The following is a 19,834-nucleotide window of genomic DNA, read 5'->3' as shown; positions in this document are numbered from 1 at the left end:
GTGTTCTTTCTCTGCCATGTGTGGTATTGCCTGCACTGCTGCCCTTTCAGACATTGTCTCTGTTCAGTGTATGTGTGTGGTTTTCTTTATGTCACAGGCCACTCAGAAACTCCTGCAAAATCTCTTTTTACTAAAGTCTGTATTTCTCACTTAGTAAAGGTTGAAAGGCCAAGTCCAGTCTGTCTGAGAAGCTGGTTGCCCCTGTCGCTACATTTATGGTACTTGTGATTGGTACTTTGTAGGGTAGGAATCTCAGAATGATCCTCTTCTAGAAAAGAAGGAAACTAATCCATAAGGTAAAGGGTACGAAAAGAAGAAGTCACCTGCATAATGAGAAGCCGACTTTATCTGTTTTACTACTTTGATAAACAAAGACTGATTCTGGCCTGTGGTCTGCTTTGCCCAAATGACAGGGTCCCTGTGGGGAATAGAACATCCATGTATTAGTTTTCCCAGCTGCCATAACAAAATACCATAGGCTAGGCAGCTTAAAAAAACGAATTTATTTTCTCATAGTTCTGGATGCTAGAAGTCTTTAAATCATGGTCCAGCAGGGTCAGTTTCTGGTGCAGACTCCTCTTGACTTACAGCCAGCCAGCCACCTTTTGGCTGTCCCTACATGGTGGAGAGAGAGAGATCAAGCAATCTGTCTCTTATCTTTTCTTATAAGTACACTAATTATGTTGGGTCAGTGCCCAGCCCTTATGACCTCATTTAACCTTAATTACTTCAATAAAGGCCCTCTCTGCAAGTACAGTCATACTGGAGATTATGGCTTCAACTGGAGCCATGATGATCATATCTTCATACTGGAGATATGGATTGGGGGACTGGGGAACAAATACCATAATTCACCGTGTATGATGCACAAATTTTTACCCAAAATTTTTTAGGGAAAAATAAGGATGTGCATTATACATGGGTAGTATCTGAAATACCTTGTATCTGTTCTTGTGTTTTGTAATTATTTGTTACATAAAATTTCTTGTACCATAATATGTTCAAAAACAAATGCAAAAATTATTTTATAATATAAACAATACGTATCTAAATATAAATAAATAAATAATTGAATTATAAAATTAAAATAAAAGATTTCCCCCCCTGAAAGTTTGAGCCAAAAATGTGGCAGCACATTATACATGACAAAATACGGTATTCATAACAATTCAATATGAATCTAATGGGGATGCCCTGACACAGCCTGCCCTAGCTTCCTGGCCATGCAAGACTCCTCTCTGGTCTCTTCAGCTGCCTTTTCTGAACTTTGTTTTGTATCAGGCTAGTCAGGAACAAGGCACTTGGGTCCTGCTTGTAGTATTCACCTTTTCTGACCCTGCCCTTTTTTGTAGGGGCAGGGTTTAGATAGAATGGGTAGGAGGAACTTAAACTCACATTCTGCTCATTCATCTTCTGATATTTTAAAAAATTGCTATTCCTTGCTGGAACACTCAAATTTTAGACTTCAGCACTGGACAGTTGCTTCTTGTCAGGTTTTGATCATTAAAAATGGGAGCGCTCCTGTCAGAATCTTTCAGGAGAAGAAGCCCCCTCGCCGCCCCTGCACCCAGTGTTCAGATGAGATGGTAGTCAGTCCTTTTAGAGGTGATACCCATGGGAAGGAAAGCCTGAAAAAAAGAGACTCTTCCCTCATCCTTAAATCTGATACCTCATCTTTCTTCCACTGAGAACTAGTCAGACACAAGTCCCAGTTTAGGGGCAGTGTGGAACCGTAACTTAGGTGAGCCCTAGTAGCCTCCAAATTTCTAGGGAAGGAGAAACTAAGTATGTCAGTCACTGCAAAGGCATGTGTCACTCAGTGTGGGCTGACTTAATCTGGCTTCAGTGTTTTGGCATCTCTTTGCAATCTTAGAATACATTTCTATTTCAACAGTAAAAAGCACCCAAGCCTTCTCTCAAATTCCTTGCAAAAGAGCCTGAAGGGAGACAGCTCGTGTCAGTCTGTTTTTCTTACCTCCTAGGCCTAGTGCCCTGCACCTGGCATCTCCAGCAAGGAAAGTAAAGCAGAGACGTGTACTCTGTGCCCTTTGTGGGGGCTGAGTTAGAGAATACCAACTGGGTTTAGACTGTTCCACAACTCTCAGGTTTCTGAACAGTCCCTCAGCTTGCATGGTGGGAGACCTTAACCTCTGCTGAGACCTGAAGCTCTGAGATGAGAGTGTTATAGAGCAGATTGGAGGGTGATTTTTATCTTCATTCCAAATATATATTCTCTAACCCCCCCTAAAAAGATATAAATTCCCAGAGTGGCAAATCTGTCATACACTCCACTAAACAATATTAGTGCATGAGCTCTGCAGCATAAAGCATAGGGCTCCTGACCCGTTTCTGTCGTATTTAATTTATTCATTCATTGAATATTTATTGAGCACCAGCTGTGTGCCAGGCATTATGCTAGGTGTTTGACGTTGCTTTATTATATAAATGTTGCAAGAATCCTCTAAGATTTAGTCACTCTTTAAACAAACATTTATTGTACGCCTACAATGTACTATTCCTAGGTACTGTGCTAAGTGCTAAGTATTATTATTCCCACTTTTTTTCCCCCTCTGATGAGACATATAGCTTCACCCAAATCATTCAGAATAATAAGTGGTCAAAATAGGATTCCAAATTATGTTTTTGTGAAGTTTCTAGTTTATACTTTTATTACCTGTATTAGATTAAATGACTCTATAATTCTTCACAATCAGTAAGTTATAGTAAAAGAAAATATTGATATCTATTTTGCTGTCACACACATTTTAGTAAACTTTTTATTTTGGAATACTTTTAGAATTACAGAAAAAAAAAGCAAAATATGTCTCTCAACCTAATTATCCCCTTCTTACATTACCCATGCTACATTCATCAACACTAAGAAACTGGCATTGAGCCCTGACTAGCATAGCTCAGTGGACTGAGCACCAGCCTGTGAACTGAAGGAAACTGGCATTGATACATTACTATTAACTAAACTCCATATTTTATGTTTCATTTCACCGTTTATCCATTGATGTCTTCCTTCTACTCCAGGACACAGTTCAGGGTCATGGTTTAGGAAGCACACAAAAGAAGTGAGGTGCCCTTCCCATCAGAGTGCACCAGGGTTACCCGACAGCACGTGACCCGATGTCACTGGGGACGTTCGCCTTCCTCACTTGGTTAAGGTGGTGTTCTTCAGGGGTTTTTACTGTAAAGTTACTATTTTTCCCTTTTGCTCCTCTATTCTTTGGAAATAAGTTACTAATCTAGGCTACCCTCACTGGGAATGGGAACTAAACTCCACCTCCTAACGAGAAAAGTATCTACACATATTTGAAATTGTTCTGTTAAAAGAATTTCTCTTCTCTCCATTTATTTAATCATTTTTATATCGATATGGACTCATACTAAAACTCTGATCTGAAACCTGTGTTTTTTCTTCTATTACTAGACAAGAAATGACAAGGACCTATACCAAGGCATTGGTTTCAAAGAAATTTATTTGCTTCAGATTTCAGAGATTTTTAAGAGGTTGATTTGATAGGACTTGGTGATCCTTGAATGTGAGGGAGTGAAGGATGGTGTTTGAAAATGGCACTCAGATTTTGGTTTCAATGGCTGGAAATAAAATTTTGATTTCAACGATTGCCTGACGTGTGAGGATTAATTCTAGACTTCGATAAACTCAGCTTCTTCAGAGAACATATTTAGCGTACACTGGGTTCCGCTTTACTGGACGCCCGTTCCCCCAAGTCACAGCCGAGGGAACTACTACTACTCATTCTGACCGGAACACCGGGGGCCCCCTAGTGGACGGCTCCTGGTTCCTGTTTCTTGTCCTGGTTCCTTCTTGTCTGAAGGGTGCTTGGTTTTGTTTTTTGTTTGGTTGTGAGGTTTTCTCTAGCTTATTTGCAAAGCAGAGATGCTTAATTGTATTGTCTTGAATAAATTATTAAACCCTTCCCACTTCAGAGTTATCAGTTCACCCCTACATGATCTCATGTTCCATAAGAGGACAGCTCACCTCTGACAATCACTCCCATGCTCTAAACCAGAGTACGCAATACTTTAACTCGTTTATCCTTTTCTTACATCTGGTGCTATCTTAATGTTAATTCTTTGTTTCAGAGCCATCATCAACCACTTTAACCCCAAAATCGAGTCCTATGCCGCTGTGAATCACATATCCCAATTGTCGGAGGAACAGGTAAGCCATTACTCTCCCCAGAGTGACCCTCCCCAGTGGCTAGAGTCAAGTAAGTTGCCCTCTGTGTGATAGCAGAGGGACTCTGTGGCAGGGCTGCTAGCAGGAGGGGCAAAAGCCAGGCTAAGAGGAATTAGTAAGGGCTTTATTGATAGTACTTTAAATAGTAATGGCTTCCATTTTTGTGCCGAATGAGAGGTTTGTTTAATTATACAGAAGATATGTAGGTGAAAATTTGGAGAATTCTTATTTTAGAGTGGGTGATAAAGCATTTCTGTTTTTTAATTTTAGGCAGAGAGTCATTTCGATTTGGGAAAGTAAGAAATGAAAACTTAGAAATGGATGAAACTGCCAATTAAAAAAACCCAGAGTTCAGCTTAATTTGATGCTGCTTGCTTGTTAAAACACGAGCCCTTGTTGGGTCAGATTTTCTTTAGTAACTGGCTTCTGTTTGCCTTGAGAAATTATTTCAGAGCAGGTGTTTCTATGTTGTGGACTGAGTTGGAGATGCAGATAGTATTGTGTGTGTGTTTTTCCTGAGTCTGGCCTGATTTCCCCATCTCCCAAAGTGCCTGCACTCAACTCTGTGTTATATAAAAGTAGAGATGGGACTTTAGTGCATGGCATGGGCTTGAACTTGATGTTTCAGAATGAGACTCTTGAGTCCTATTTTTAAAAGCATAAAATGAGGCATCCTATTCACACAATCTCCTTTCTTTCCACTTTATTCTTTTTTTAAAAATCCTCACCCAAGGATATGTTTATTGTTTGTTTTGTTTTAGAGAGAGGGAGGGTTAGGGGGGATAGGGAGAAAGAGAAACATCAATGTGAGAGAGAAACGTTAATCAGTTGCTGCCTGAGTACACCCCGACCGGGGATCAAACCCACAACCTAGGTATGTGCCCTGACTGGGATTGAACCTACAACGTTTTGGTGTACGGAACGATGCTCCCACCATCCGAGCCAGCCAGCCAGGGCCCTTCGCACTTTATCCTTAAATTGGAAGGCCAGGGTATTCATGAGGTGAGAGTCCAGGTATATAGGCTCCAAGCTAATTTTTAAAAGCCCACATATGCTGTGTGCTGCCTTTTTTGCCAGTGCATCAGTATAACCCTTCTATGAGCCTCTTGCCAGCTGGGCCAGCCAACTATAGTGCAACGTGTGTTCCAGTGTTCCCAAAAGCTGTTCTGCTCTCCCAGTGAGGCACCAAGCAAGCCCTTTTCCCAACAGACAAGCTTCTCAGTATTCCCACCAGTGGCTCTCTCCTCAGCCAGATGGATAGCATTCTATTAGTATATCAGTTGTTCCTTTGACATAATTGTTCTCTTTTGTGAGGCCACCTGTGAGAATCCATTCGCTTATTTAAACTGCCTTTATAAGTGGCTTCATTTTCTTTTTTTCTGTTCTGCCCATGGAGCAGCCCTGAATCCTCTTCTATGATACCACTGCTCTCTGTGAGGTGCTTCGAAATGCTACCTTTTTCCTGATGGACCAATTCAGATTGATTTTGCTATACCATTTTTATACAAAAGGATTCAGCATCTTCTATGTTGTTCAGTGAGAAAAAGGGTGACTTTCCTACCACAGTGAGCTCTGGTTAGTCTAAATAAAAGCTTTATTTATTTATTTTTTTAAGATACATTTTCCCTGTCAGCCATGTGCAGTATTCATCCCCTAGCAGCTTGGGAAGGTCAGGCTGAAATCTTTCTACAGCAGCCACAGACGACCAATAATAAAAATTCGTTCTGGCGCATGAGGCAATCTGGAAGAGAGCGATTAGCAAGCACATGTCCTCACTCTCCTCCACCTTCTTTCAAAGTTAAATGAAGTGATGAAAGTGCCTCTCAGAGTCCACAAACCAGAGATGAGGCCATTTCTACAGAGAGGGAGAGTAGACCATGCTCTGTGAGAATGGGGAAGGGATAATAGCTCTCAAAGATTGATTTAGTCAATACATTATTACAGGCCTGCTGCATATAAGGTACGGTGCTGGGTAGTAGGGATCAGTGGTGATGAGTGATCTAAGTGTGGTGCTTGTTCTCATGGAGTTTTTGTATACTCGTTCCCTCTCAACAATCCTTTGCACTTGGGGAGTGGGGGAAGGGTGGTGATACTATTCTGGGACCCTTTGCAAAACTGCTCTCAAAATAGTTGTTGCTGACTTTGAAGGGCGCTGCATGACAGCTTAGGATACACTTGATTTTATTCTCAGCACTGTCAGATTGGAAGTATTTGACTGCCTCGTTAATCTCCAACATGTGTTCGAGCACTTCTCTCCCTTCATTTACGAACATCAATGCTAATATCACTTAATGTTAAGTGTGTTCACAGCTTCCCAAAGAGCTGGCTTTGAGATGCAGCAAGGCCCTGCAGTTGTTAGTGGCAAACTTAAGTAGAAAGAAAAAATTAGAAATTTAATCCCCACATAGATGCTAATGGACTCCTAAAATAAAACCTAAATACCATGAATAGGCATTAACTGGAATTTATAGCACCTAGTAAATAGTGACGAGGGAGGGTTCTTTACTAGATCTGCCTGCCCAGCCTGACATTTTTTCTAGCAAGGGATTTGTTGAGTTTTTGAGTTCTGACAACCCCTAGACACATTCCGTCCTCCGTGTGAGGCATTTACAAGGTGATGCTTGTAAATCCATTATTGCTTATTAAACCAAGTCCATTCTCTCATATGGGTTTTTCTTTTTCAGTTGTCCAGAAGATAGATGACATTTTCCTGTTACTTCTCATTGGCTTCAGGGAGGGCAGAGCTTTTTAATCAGTTAATACCCTCAGCATGACTGAATGGTTTTGCATTTTCTAATGTAACAAACTGCATGCATTTTTTAAAGATTTTATACATTTATTTTTAGAGAAAGGGGAAGGGAAGAGGGGAGGGAGAGAAACAGATTGGTCGCCTTTCTCACACCCCCAACCAGGGACCTGCCCCACAGCCCAAGCATGTGCCCTGACTGGGAATCAAACCTGCCACCCTTCAGTTTGTGGGCGATGCTGAGCCACTGAGCCACACCAGCCAGGGCTGCATGCATTTTTATATTGTATACACAGGTGTCATTTGTCTGAGGTTGATTGTGAAACTTGTTCATTTTGACTCCTTTTTTATGTGATAAAATACATGTAAATTTACCATTTTGAACATTTTTATTGTACAGTTCAGTGGCATTAAGTACACTCACATTTTGTGCAACCATCACCACTGTCCATCTCCAGAACTTTTTCATCTTCCCAATTCAAAATCCTATACCCATTAAACATTAACTACCCACTTCTCCTCCCCCCAGCCCCTAGTAACCGCTGTTGTACTTTCTGTCTCTATGTAGTTGACCATGCCAGGTGGCCCATATAAGTGGAATCATGCAATATTTCTCTTTTTGTATCTGGTTTGTTTCACTTAGTGTAATGTCTTTAAGGTTCAACTATGTTGAAGCATGTACCAGAATTACATTCCTCTTCAAGACTGAATAATATTGCATTGTGTATGTATGTGTGTGTGTGTGTGTGTATACACACACACACACACACACATATCACATTTTTTTATGCCATTACAGTTGTCCCTACTTTTTCTCCCTTTGCCCACCTCCACCCAACCCCACCTCCGCCCCTCCCCCTCAGTCAATCCCCATATCATTGTCCATGTCCATGGGTCATGCAGAAATGTTCTTTGGCTAATCCCTTCACCATCTTTCATCCAGTCCTCACTACCTGCCTCCCAGCAGCTGTCAGTCTGTGCATTGCATCTATACATCTGTTTCTATTTTATTTGTTAGTGTATTGTGTTCATTAGATTCCACATATAAGTGAGATCATGTGGTATTTGTCTTCCGCTGACTGGCTTATTTCACTTAGCATAATAACCTCCAGTCCATCCATACTGTCACAAAAAGTAAGAGTTTCCCTTTTTTATTGCTGCATAGTACTCCATTGTGTAATGTACCAAAGCTTTTTAATCCACTCATCTACTGATGGACACTTCAGCTGTTTCCAGATCTTGGTTATTGTAAATAGTGCTGCTATGAACATAGGGGTGCGTATATTTTCTTGTAATGGTGTTTCAGGATTCTTAGGACATATCCCTAGAAGTAGAATTACTGGGTCAAAGGGGAGTTCCATTTTTTATTTTTTTAGGAAACTCCATACTGCTTTCCACAGTGGTTGTACCAGTTTGCATTACCACCAACAGTGCACAAGGGTTCCCTTTTCTCCACATCCTTGCCAGCACTTGTCATACGTTGACTTATTAATAGTGGCCATTCTGACAGGTGTGAGGTGATATCTCACTGTGGTTTTAATTTGCATCTCTCTGATGATTAGTGATGTTGGACAGTTTTTCATATGTCTATGGGCCATCTGTATGTCCTCTTTGGAGAAGTGGTATTCAAGTCCTTTACCCGTTTTTTAATTGGATTATTTGTCTTCCTAGTCTTGAGTTGTATTAGGTTTTTGTATATTTTGGAGATTAAACGCTTATCAGATGTGTCGTTGGCGAATATGTTCTCCCATACAGCAGGTTTCCTTTTCACCCTGCTGATGACTTCTTTAGCCGTGCAGAAGCTTTTTAATTTGCTATGGTATCACTTGTTTTTTTCTCCTTTGTTTCCCTTCCCTAGTAGATACATCTGCAAAAATATTGCTACATCAGATATCTGAGATTTTACTGCCTATGTTTTCTTCCAGGATTTTTATGGTTTCATGGCTTACATTTAAGTCGTTTTTTCTTTTTAGTTTATTCTTGTGTGTTGGTGTAAGCTGGTGGTCTAGTTCATTTTTTTCACATGTACCAGTCTAGTTTTCTCAATGCCATTTATTGAGGAGACTATCTTTGTATATAGCACATTTTGTTCATTCATTTGTCCATCAGTGGACATTTAGGTTGTTTTCACCTTTTGGCTATTGTGAAGACATCGATGTACTAATAGCTGTTCGAGTCCCTGCTTTCAGTTCTTTTGTATTTTTATTCAGGAGTGAATTGCTGGATCAAATTGTAATTCTGTGTTTAAGTTTTTGAGAAACTACCATACTGTTTCTCACAGTGGTTGTACCATTTTATATCCCAGTTTTTCTACATTCTTGCCAGCACTTTTTTAATGTTTATAGCCATCCTAATGGATGTGAAGTGGTATCTCATTGTGGTTTTGATTCACATTTCCCTAATTATTATTGAAGTTGAGTGTCTGTTCATGTGCTCATTGGCCATTTGTCTATCTTCTTTGGTGAAATGTCTATTCAAGCCCTTTGCCTATTTTTAAATTGGGTTGTTTGTTTTTTTTGTTATTGAGTTTTAGGAGTTTTTTATATATTCTGGATATTAATTCCTCTAGATTTGCAAATATTTTCTGCCATTCCATGGGTTGCCTTTTTACTGCATTGACAGTGTCCGTTGATGCACAAAACTTTTAAATTTTTATGAAGTTCTACTTATCTATTTATTCTTTTGTCACATGTCCTTTTGGTGACATGCCTCAGAAATCATTGCCAAATACTGTGTCTTGAAATTTTTCTCCTATGTTCTCATCTAAAGAGTTTTATAGTTTTAGCTCTTACATTTAGGTCTTCGATCCATTTTAATATTTGTATATGTTGTTTGGTAAGAGTATTTGACTTCTTTTTGTATTTTACATATCTTTATGAATAAAGATTATGGAAAAGATACAGCTCGTTTTTCCAAGTACTATGAAACTACTCTCAGTTTATTCTCTGCTGGGTTTACTTGTCTCTAGCACATCTTGTAAAAATTGCCCTTTGGGCCCCTTACCCCCACTTAGTTGAGACTTAGCTCCTTTCGCTCCCCAGTGTGGCTTGTGGGTAAGCACCTGACCCTAGCTGGAGAACCATTTGGTTTGCTTCTCCCCCCACCAGTGGCCTGAACCCCTGATTTCCATCTTCCTAGGAGGATAAGTGAGTCACACAACCTGTGTTTCCTAGATAAATCCCAGTGACCCTTTTGTCTGTACTAAATACATGTAGATGAAAAGTAAAAGAAACTCTTGACCCCAGGCTGAGTGTTCAGTTTGGATGCTCTGAGCACACCTGTCTTGATGATGCGGTGCTCCCTTCATAGAACCAGGCTGACAGGAAAGAGCTCCTCCCTATCCTGGCCTACCCTCAGCCCGTACATACTCCTCCTGCTTCTTTATTCTTGCTGGTCAAATCAGGAAAACTAGTTTATTATTATTGGCCGGATCATGTTAGGAATGGGTCCAAACTCTGTCAGGAGTCTGATAGAGTCTGTCAGGAAATCTTACAGAATAATATTAGCTCATGGTTTCTTAACCTAAGGTCCAAGAATAAGCTTTAGAGAATTATCTACTCTGAAATTATGTGTAAAATTATATAGATGCCCTTTTTTTCTTGATGAGGGTCCATCTTTTTAAAAATTTTCAGCCAGTCTTTGACACTTCAAACTGCCTTGAATAATATCTCACACTTTCCTTGCCCCAAAGCCCTTAGGCCTTTGAAAATATCTATTAAGGATCTTGAGCTCCTTTTAGGCTATTCACTGTTTGCTTTGGTTTACAAACGCCATGACATGCTGATTTATATCACCTCTAGTTTTCTTATAGGCAAGAGAGGGCTTCATAGCAGAACTTTACAGAAGATTCTCTGGAGCCCTGAATATCTAGAGTACATAGTAGCAATTTAGGATTTAAGTCAAAACCTCTGAGCACCTGATTCCTTAAGCTTCCCGTCACATTCATGACCAGTTTTGTTCCTTTGAAATATCCCATTGGAAAGCAAGTAAATGGATGGCCAACGCCTGCTTTCTTCGGCCTTCGGGACCAGTATTTTAGCTTTTAGTGCCTGCTGTGCGCTTCAGATCGTGCCAGCCATTTAAGGAACACGGAAGTGTGATAAAGGCCCTTTGTCCTCAGAGGATAGAGTAAGTGCCCGAGAGGGCAGAAGGCAACTTATCATCAGCAGCTAAGCAGTCCTAGCAGTGGGACCTGTGAGTTCCTGGTGGAGAAAGATCTCTGCAGGTTGTGGCGGTGCGGAAAGAGGAGAGAAGACTTGAGTTGGAACTTGAACGAGAAGGGATGGGTGTTGGATACATAGAGAGGCATAGATTATAAAATGTACGCAAAGTCAGGCCCTGAAAAGGACAGAAGGAATGGAGAGGAGTCTCAGAGTTTCTGTACATCTTGTCCTCAGATCACAGGTACTGGATGACTTAGAAGTACAATTCGGTCACTTAAGTGATCACAGCTTCCATAACCCCTAATGCACTGACTCTCATCTCTGCCATAATTGTGCTGCCTTTGATTCCATTCACAAGTATGAGCCAGCCTCAATGCCAGGTGGATTATAAGGCCTAACAGGCAAACCTATTATTTTTTTTTAATTTGTAAAAAAACACATAACAAAATTTATCATCTTAACTATTTTCAAGTGTACAGTGTTGTAGTGTTAATATATGCATATTGTTGTGACGTTTATGTCTAGAACTTTCTCATCTCACAAAACTAACGTTCTATTCATTAAACAACACCCTCCCTTCCGCCCTCCCCCCCTCCCCCCGCCCGCCTTTGGTAACAACTGGTCTACTTGGTTTCTAAGAGTGAGCAAATCTGCCTTGAAGCTGGTGTTTCCTTCAACCAAGCCGCCTGCTAAAAATTTCTCTACCGACACACTTAGGAATTTTCTGGGGTGATCAGAAGGAGGCCTGCTGGGACCCCCATAGGTCAAGGGCCATAGGACACTATACCCAGATTCCTAAATTTTCTACATTAGGAATTTTTTGGAGTTTCACCTTCCATTATTTCTGTAAGTCTCCATTCTCACTAGAGCTTTGGATTTTGGACTTCAGAGGAGGCCTGTATAATGTATGTTACAAGAGGCATCTTCAAAAATGTTATAACAAAGCAGGGCATCATTCATTTGGGGACTAGATTATAAATTATGGAAACAAAAAAATGCTTCTCATCTAAATGAGTGAAGTGTGCTTTGGAAGCTAAGTATTCCATCTGTTAGTAGTCTTTCTAAACCATTTTGATTTTCTCCTGATCCTAAGATAAGAGCCACTACAAATAACTGCTGTGTTTACAAATCCTAATGAAACCTAGCTTTATCTTCTAAGACAGAAGTGGGACATGAATAAGAGGAGAGTCCTAGTTTGTGGGGCAAACATTGTTAGGGGCCCTGGGTAGTACTCACTGCTTGGGAACATCTAGACGAAAGCCCCAAAAGATCTTAAGAGAAATATTCTGAGAGCTTCAAGGCTTATGAAAATGGCACCTGATATTTTCAGCTTTAGAATTGTTGGCCCTTCAGTGCTAATAAAAGCTTAACAACTGGTAGAGGGGGTGAATGGTGGGAAGGGGGCTGATTTGTAGAGTTGTGTGTGAATGCCCCCACCACGGGTACCAATGTGAAGCAAAGTGGCTCTCGCAGTGCTTAAAAACTAAAACACTCAGCTGTAACAGGCCAAGCGTGCGTGACCCAGCTCCAGCACACCACTGGTGGTTGGGGAAGACTGCGAGAAGGAGGCTGTAAAGCTGTGAGTTGGGGCTTTCTGAGCTGGAGGTGAGTGTGGTTCACTTTCCCCATGGCAGTCACCTATATAAAGTTCTCCCCTAGGCAATCGAGGCCTCGGAGCAGCCCACTCTGATAGCTCCTGTGATGTTTTCTCATGCTAGAACAGGGCCTTAACTGCGATGCAAGACGGCCTTGGCAGAGACATATGCTGGAGAGCTGAGATTTCAGACTCCCATGGTAGCCATAACTCTGTTTCCTGTGCTTGGCATTGTATTTGTCTACAATAGCCTATGGTTTTACACGGCTTTCTCAGTAACCCTGAGTGATGGTTGCTGTGGGAACTCTTACTGAGTGCAGGCATGTAACACAAGGCTGGCTGGCTGGCCCTGCCTTCCTGGTTGATTTTGCTTAGATTCTGGCATTTCAGTTCACCTGTTGGGCAGAAAAACAGTTTGTTTATTCACTGGATCCACTTAAACAGGAAAGACACAGAGTCAGAGCCAGAGGGATTCTCATTTTCCTACAAGCCGCCTGCTTAACCTCAGAAATCAACTTTGTTACATTGGGCATCTTGAGAAGGTACACATAAGAGCTGATTATGTGCCACTTAGGATGACCATTCTCTTATTTGGACCAGAAGGTAAGCTACACTACCAGAAACAGGGAAGAAAGTATCTTGCATTTAAAAAGGATACAAATAGATAAAAGGAAAGGAACAACTAGTAGTTATTGAGCGAAGCACTTTTACTTAGCTTATTAACTTAATTCTTACATCAACTATTTGAAATTGGTGCCATTATCCTCATTTTATAGATAAGGATAGTAAGGAGACCAAGAGTTTGTCCAAGGATACACAGCTATTAATGGTAAACTCATGTGTGAACCTAGGTTTGTCTGAAACCAAAGTCTGAGCTTTTTCCATTTCATCAGGCTGAGGGTTGTCTGACAACCTGAGCTTGTCGGTGATCCTGAAGGAAGAGGCCGACCAGGGAGGGGAGGGTGGAGGTAACAGAGCCCATTCCTGGGGGAGTCCTGGTCTGGGAAGGGCCCGTTCAGCTGAGGAAAGAAGGTGCTGACCAGGGGCCTGGAGAGTCTGCCTGCCAGTGAGGCAGGAATGTCTAAGCAGAGGCTTCTGGCACAGGTGACAGCTTCACACGTGAGGGCAGAGTCTCTGTTCCAGCATGTCAGGAAGGTCACTAATGAGAAAGAAAACTTTCCCACATACCAAAGGAACATGGTAATCTTTTCAAGGTTTGTATTTATTTATTTTAATAGATGATATATGTATGTGAGTCAAAATTTAAAGGGCTGCACATTGCATTTTAATCATTTTTTCAAAGACAACAATTTATTCTAGGGATATCAAAACCAAACAGCAACAGAAAGTACTGAGTCATCACCTAACATCTGTTTATACTCCATCGTAAAACATGAAGAATGCAGGACGCAGGAAATCCTTGCTCCCCTCCTCATTCGCCCAGTTATAATTAGAAATATCATTGTTTTCATGGCTTTCTAGTGGTTGTTTTTGTAACAGTAAATAATTTAATACTTTTGGGTTTGGCCAAGAAGCTCAGTTGGTTAGAGCATCGTCCCCATACGCCAAGGTTGTGGGTTTGACCCCTGACCAGGACACATACAAGAGTCAAGCAGTGAATGCATAAATAAGGGGAACAACAGATCTCTCTCTCCCCTGCCATTGCTCCCTCCCTTCCTCTCTCTCTAAAAATTAATAAATAAAACAAAAAAAACACATTTATTTACTCACCCTCCTGTTCCCACTTTAATTTGGGACACTCCTACTCTAGAGGGTTCTAGTTTCCCACCCAAACCTGACTTACCCCAGTTACTTCCCTTGTTTCTTGGATTCTATTTTTTCTAATTTCTTGAATATATTTTTACTTTTTATTGGAGAATACCTGACCTAATATAATTTTTTTTCTACAAAGAATGCATAATTGGTAGGCTTTTATTTTTATCTGCATATTTGAAAAAGTATTTATTTTTCCCACATAATAAAGTATTCAAATAAATATGAGATTTTAGATTTAATTAAAAACTTACTCTCTAGACTTCTGGCAAGATGGAGGCATAGGTGGACGCACCGTACCTCCATGCACAACCAAGATTAGAACAACAACAATTTAGAGGCAGAATAACACCCAGAACTGACAGAATTTATCTGAATGGAAGTCGGACAGCCAAGAAGTTGAAATAGACCTGTTCACCCAGACAGGTAGGAGGGGCGGAGCCAGGCGGGCGCAGGTTGGCAGCGCGCGCGGTGATCGGGGAGAACTTGGCGGCGCGTAAGCCATCTGGGGCGCACAAGATCGCAGTGGTGTGAGTGCACAAGCGGCGGCTTATGGACCCAGTGAAGCACCGATTGTGGACCAGGGCAGAGCTCCCAACCCAGGATACCAGAGAAGGGACTGTGTTCCCAGGAGAACGGAACTACCTCCATAGTTCCCCGCCCCCGCACCCTCCCCCTCCCCACATACAACGTCACAATCTAGCGACTGGGGTGCCCAGCCCAGGTAAACACCTGAGGCTCCGCCCCTTACCGTAACAAGAGCGACCAGACGGGAAAAAAAAGGAGAGACATGTTTCCAACAGAAGAACAGATCAGTCCCCCAGGACTCATCCTTTTGAGCAACGAAGAAATAGCCAATCTATCAGATGCACAGTTCAAAACACTGGTGATCAAAAAGCTCAAGGAATTGGTTGATTTTGGGCACAAATTAGATGAAAAGATGCAGGTTACCATAAAAGAGATGAAGGAAGATACACGGAGGAGAGCCAATAGTGAAGGGAAGGAAACTGGGTCTCAAAACAATAGAGTGGACCAGAAGGAAGATAGAAACAACCAAGCAGGAAAGCATGAAGAAATAAGAATTCAAAAAAATGAGGAGAAGCTTAGGAACCTCCAGGACATCTTTAAACATTCCAACATCCGAATTATAGGGGTACCAGAAGGGGAAGGAGAAAAGCAACAGATTGAGCACGTATTTGAACAAATAATGAAGGAGAACTTCCCCAATCTGGCAAAGGAAATAGTCTTCCAAGAAATCCAGGAAGCTCAGAGAGCCCCAAAGAAGTTGAACCCAAGAAGAAACACACCAAGGCATATCACAATTACATTAGCCAAGGTAAAAATGAAGGAGAGAATCCTAGAAGCAGCAAGAGATAAGGGGACAGTCACCTACAAAGGAGTTCCCATCAGACTGTCAGCTGATTTCTCCAAAGAGACCTTACAGGCAAGAAGGGGCTGGAAAGAAATATTCCAAGTCATGAAAGACAAGGACCTACATCCCAGATTGCTCTATCCAGCAAAGCTCTCATTTAGAATGGGAGGGCAGATAAAGTGCTTCTCAGATAAGGTCAAGTTCAAGGAGTTCATCATCACCAAGCCCTTATTTTATGAAATGTTAAAGGGACTTATCTAAGAAAAGAAGACAAAGAAAAAAACATGTATAGTAAAAGGACCGCAAACTCACAATTATTAACAACCATACCTAAAGCAAAACCAAAAGAAACTAAGCAAACAACTAGAACAGGAACAGAACCACAGAAATGGAGATCACATGGAGGGTTAGCAACAGGGGGGTGGGAGGAGGAGAAAGGGGGAAAAGGTACAGAGAATAAGTAGCATAGAATGTAGGCTGAAAATAGATAGGGGGAGGGTAAGAATAGTATGGGAAATGTAGAAGATAAAGAACTCATAAGTATGACACATGGACATGAACTAAAGGGGGGGATATGGGTGGGAGAGGGTGTACAGGATGGAGGGGAGTGAAGGGGGAAAATGGGACAACTGTAATAGCATAATCAATAAAATATATTTTTAAAAAAGATAAAAAAAAGAATCAACAACAAAAAAACTTACTATCACCACTTTGAATGCGTTGCTCTACTGTTACATCCAACTGTGATGTCATTTTGCTTCTTTTATTTTTATTTTTTAATTGGACTTATAGAGGTGACTTTGGTTAATAAAACTATGTAGGTCTCAGGTGTGTCATTCTATAATACATCATCTGTGTATTGTATTGGGTGCAGAGCTATACATATGTATATATTTTAATTTTAATTGTTCAAGTCATATTTTTTTTTTCAATTCTCATCCAAGGATATGGTTTACTAATTTGAGAGAGAAAAAAAAAACTGATGTGAAAGAGAAACATCGATTGGTTGCCTCCCACCCACATCCCAATATGTGCCCTGACTGGGAATTGAACCCACAACCTTTTGGTGCACAGAGTGGCTCCCCAACCAACTGAGCTACTCAGCCAGGGCAGAATTTTAATTATTTTTAAAGTAGTAGTTCCATTTTGTTTTTCAAAGGCAAAATGAAGACTCTTAAAATTAATGTCCCAGAGCTAAGCTAGATGAATGCTGAGGTCACTGGTGAAGAGCTCAGCTTATTATTCCTCTCTGCCTCTGTCAGCATTTTCTCCAACTAAGTACGAATTTTGAAATGCCCATCACATGAACTTTTGGTCTTCCTCAGCCAGGCTTCATTGCCAGTGACGCTTCATTGGCAGTGCACAGGAGGAACAGTGTTGCAGCTCATAGGAATTCCAGGAATTACCAGCTTTTCAAAAGGTTCCAGGAGACAGCAGCCCTTGCTTTCCTGGTTTCGCCTAAGAAAGATCCTTTATCTGGTTATTAGATGAGAATGTGCAGGTAGGACTTCCTTCTTCAGATTGATTTTTAGCCACCTTCTTCCTTCCAAACAAATCTTTGGGAACTTTTGTTTTATTTCCAGTCAGAGAGGTGGAGCAACTGAGGAGGTAGCTTAAAACCTTAAGGATGCTCAGAAAAGCATGGTTTGCCTCTGTGGTAACATCAGAGGCCAGAAGTGTTGCCATGCAGACGTGTTAGCTCTGTCATGGCTGTGTCAATTGGATATGTTTTTGCTAACTACCGTAACAGCACTTTGACCTTTTCACAGTGATCCTGCTCAAAGAAAGTTGGCAATCTTAAAAATGACCCCGCCAGCTAGAAGGGAAGCCGGATAGCCCACAAATGAGACTCCTGTTAAAGAACTTTTGTCTGTTAGGGAGGAATATCCAGTACAGCTAGGTGGGGAGGCAGAGACCCCATGTCGAAGCAGCAGTGAATTAGGTACATGGACCACATTTTCCGTTTCCTTCCCTGAGATGTGACACGTTTCCAAGAAGAGAAACCTCAGGTGGGGAGAACAGAGATGACTGCATTTCGGTTGGAGCTGGGAGAGTGCTCTGCCCTCCTGCCCCCGCAATAAACCATTGAGAAGGAGAGGGCCTAGTGTGATATTAGTGTATCGTGTTCCCCCACCCTCATTACCCTGGCTGCCTCTTAGCATGATTTCATTCCTTGTTTGTGCAGGGTAAGGGTCCGGGCATGTTGGATCTGTAATTAGTGCAAAGAAAAGCATCACAAGGGGTGTCTAGGGCTTCAACCAAATAAAGTCAGAGAGGTGGAGCAACTGCCCAGGGAAATTAAAGAAAGTCACTGTCACCACTCCTTTAACCAGCTGATGGCCTCTCACTAATCACCCACAGTGAGGTTCATTATCTGGTCCACCCTGCTGAAGGGCAGAGCCAGTCTGTCAGATCAATAAATCTTAGGGCAGTGGAGAGCCCTTTGGTAACAGGCTCGAAAGACATGGCTGGAGTGGGAGAGCTAGCCAACTTAAATCGGTTCTGAAACTGTTGTGTTTAGTCCTGAAATATATTAGGTGAAAATAGGAAAGGAAAAAAAATTTCTGCATGTTATGTGCGGGGTGCCTGTATGGAGGAGACAGTTAAAAGTATTTTCTTTTTTTAGCCTAAGACATTTGTGTCCATCTTTTAGATCCTTGTTTCTAAGCAATTATATTGAATAATTGTGCCTGTGGAGATATGCAGGTTATCTTGGCCAGAAACTCACTGTGAGCACCCAGTGGAGGGAGGGATGCTCATTCAATGAAGTCTCTGATTTTCTTATCAGGTTGCTGCTCTTTGTTCTAATTCCTGTGCTAGTGGCTTGCTTCCTTCCTTCCTCCCTTTGTTTTGTTTTCTTTTCTTCTTTCCAGTTTGAGCTAAAGTGTCCTGAAAAAGAACCAATTCTTGCCTCCCAGGGAATCTCGCAGAACCTGCTTTGATCTAAGAATTCTCTGCTTCTGGGTGTCCTTGGTTAGTGCAGTAAGACAAGGAATAATGGGTGCCCTAACTTCAAGTTCCCCATATTTTATTATTTCTTTTCTGTGCTAAAGTACAGGAATATCTGCTTTGCACCAAGCCAGGGGCAATCAAAATACAAAAATCAAACCAGCCCATCCTTGAGGACTTCACAGTGTAAGAATCAGGTTCACCTCTTTCTTGCGTAGACGTTTGGCTGTGCTTCCTGTAGACCTCCCTCAGCGATGTAACTGGCAAGCTTGCAGCCACCCCACCTGCCCCTTTACAAGCCTAAGGAGGACAAGTCAACCCTCCTGCTCTTGCATTCTGGTGAAATACTGCCTCATTGTACACCCATCAAAGCTTGGCTAATGACCTTTATTTGGAATGAGTTTCCACATGAAGAGCCATGATCATCTCGTACCTCTCATCCCTTCCTCAGTTTCATGGAAAAGGCAAAAGCAGAATCTTCACTAGATGTCCACAATGTACATGTAAGTCCCTAAGCTTGGCAGATTGGTTGAGTTTGTCAGAAAGTGCAGGTAAATGTACCCACTTAAAACACCTCATGTGGCTAGTGTCCAGCTCAAAAGTATTCTAAACACTGTTGATTGCCACCCAGAGTCCATTTAATTTGTCAGGAAGAATGCCAGGGGTGGAGGAGTGCAATGGAGGAGTCCAGTGAGGGGAATCCTTGGCATTGCTGAAGTTCTGGGAAGTACTAGCTTAGAGTGGGTGATATATCAGTCTGAGTGCTCCTTGCCCCAACCAAGAATGGAATAGCAAGACCAGAAACAGACATGAGCTTACTGCCATGCTGTACTTTTTTGTTTTGACTAGTCATGATTTACTGGACTTATTTTTTATTTAACTTTATTGAGTTACAGTTAACATAAAAGAAAATATATTTATGTAACCACTACCACCACCACCACCAGCAAAAACCCAAACTGGTAAGATTTTATTGGAATTGCATTAACTTTATCGATCAACTTAGGGGAGAATTGACACTAATAAT

At 41.5% G+C, this 19,834-nt stretch overlaps 1 protein-coding gene across 2 annotated transcripts in view; it reads left to right on the top strand.

The window, feature by feature from the left end:
- The window catches only part of ARMH3 (armadillo like helical domain containing 3), a 185,317-nt gene that overhangs the window by 142,473 nt on the left and 23,010 nt on the right, over positions 1 to 19,834 (top strand). For both annotated transcript variants that reach the window (XM_045854392.1, XM_045854393.1), the window contains exon 24: positions 4,114 to 4,192. In XM_045854392.1, coding sequence (XP_045710348.1) covers positions 4,114 to 4,192 — 79 coding nt within the window. The remainder of the gene's footprint in view (positions 1 to 4,113; positions 4,193 to 19,834) is intronic.

The sequence above is a fragment of the Phyllostomus hastatus genome, unplaced genomic scaffold (genome assembly GCF_019186645.2).
Source record: "Phyllostomus hastatus isolate PE091 unplaced genomic scaffold, TTU_PhHast_1.1 phas_scaffold_1066, whole genome shotgun sequence".
Taxonomy (NCBI): Eukaryota; Metazoa; Chordata; class Mammalia; order Chiroptera; family Phyllostomidae; genus Phyllostomus; species Phyllostomus hastatus.
Note: the sequence above shows the minus strand (reverse complement) of the source record. Positions and strands in the feature narration are given on the sequence as shown.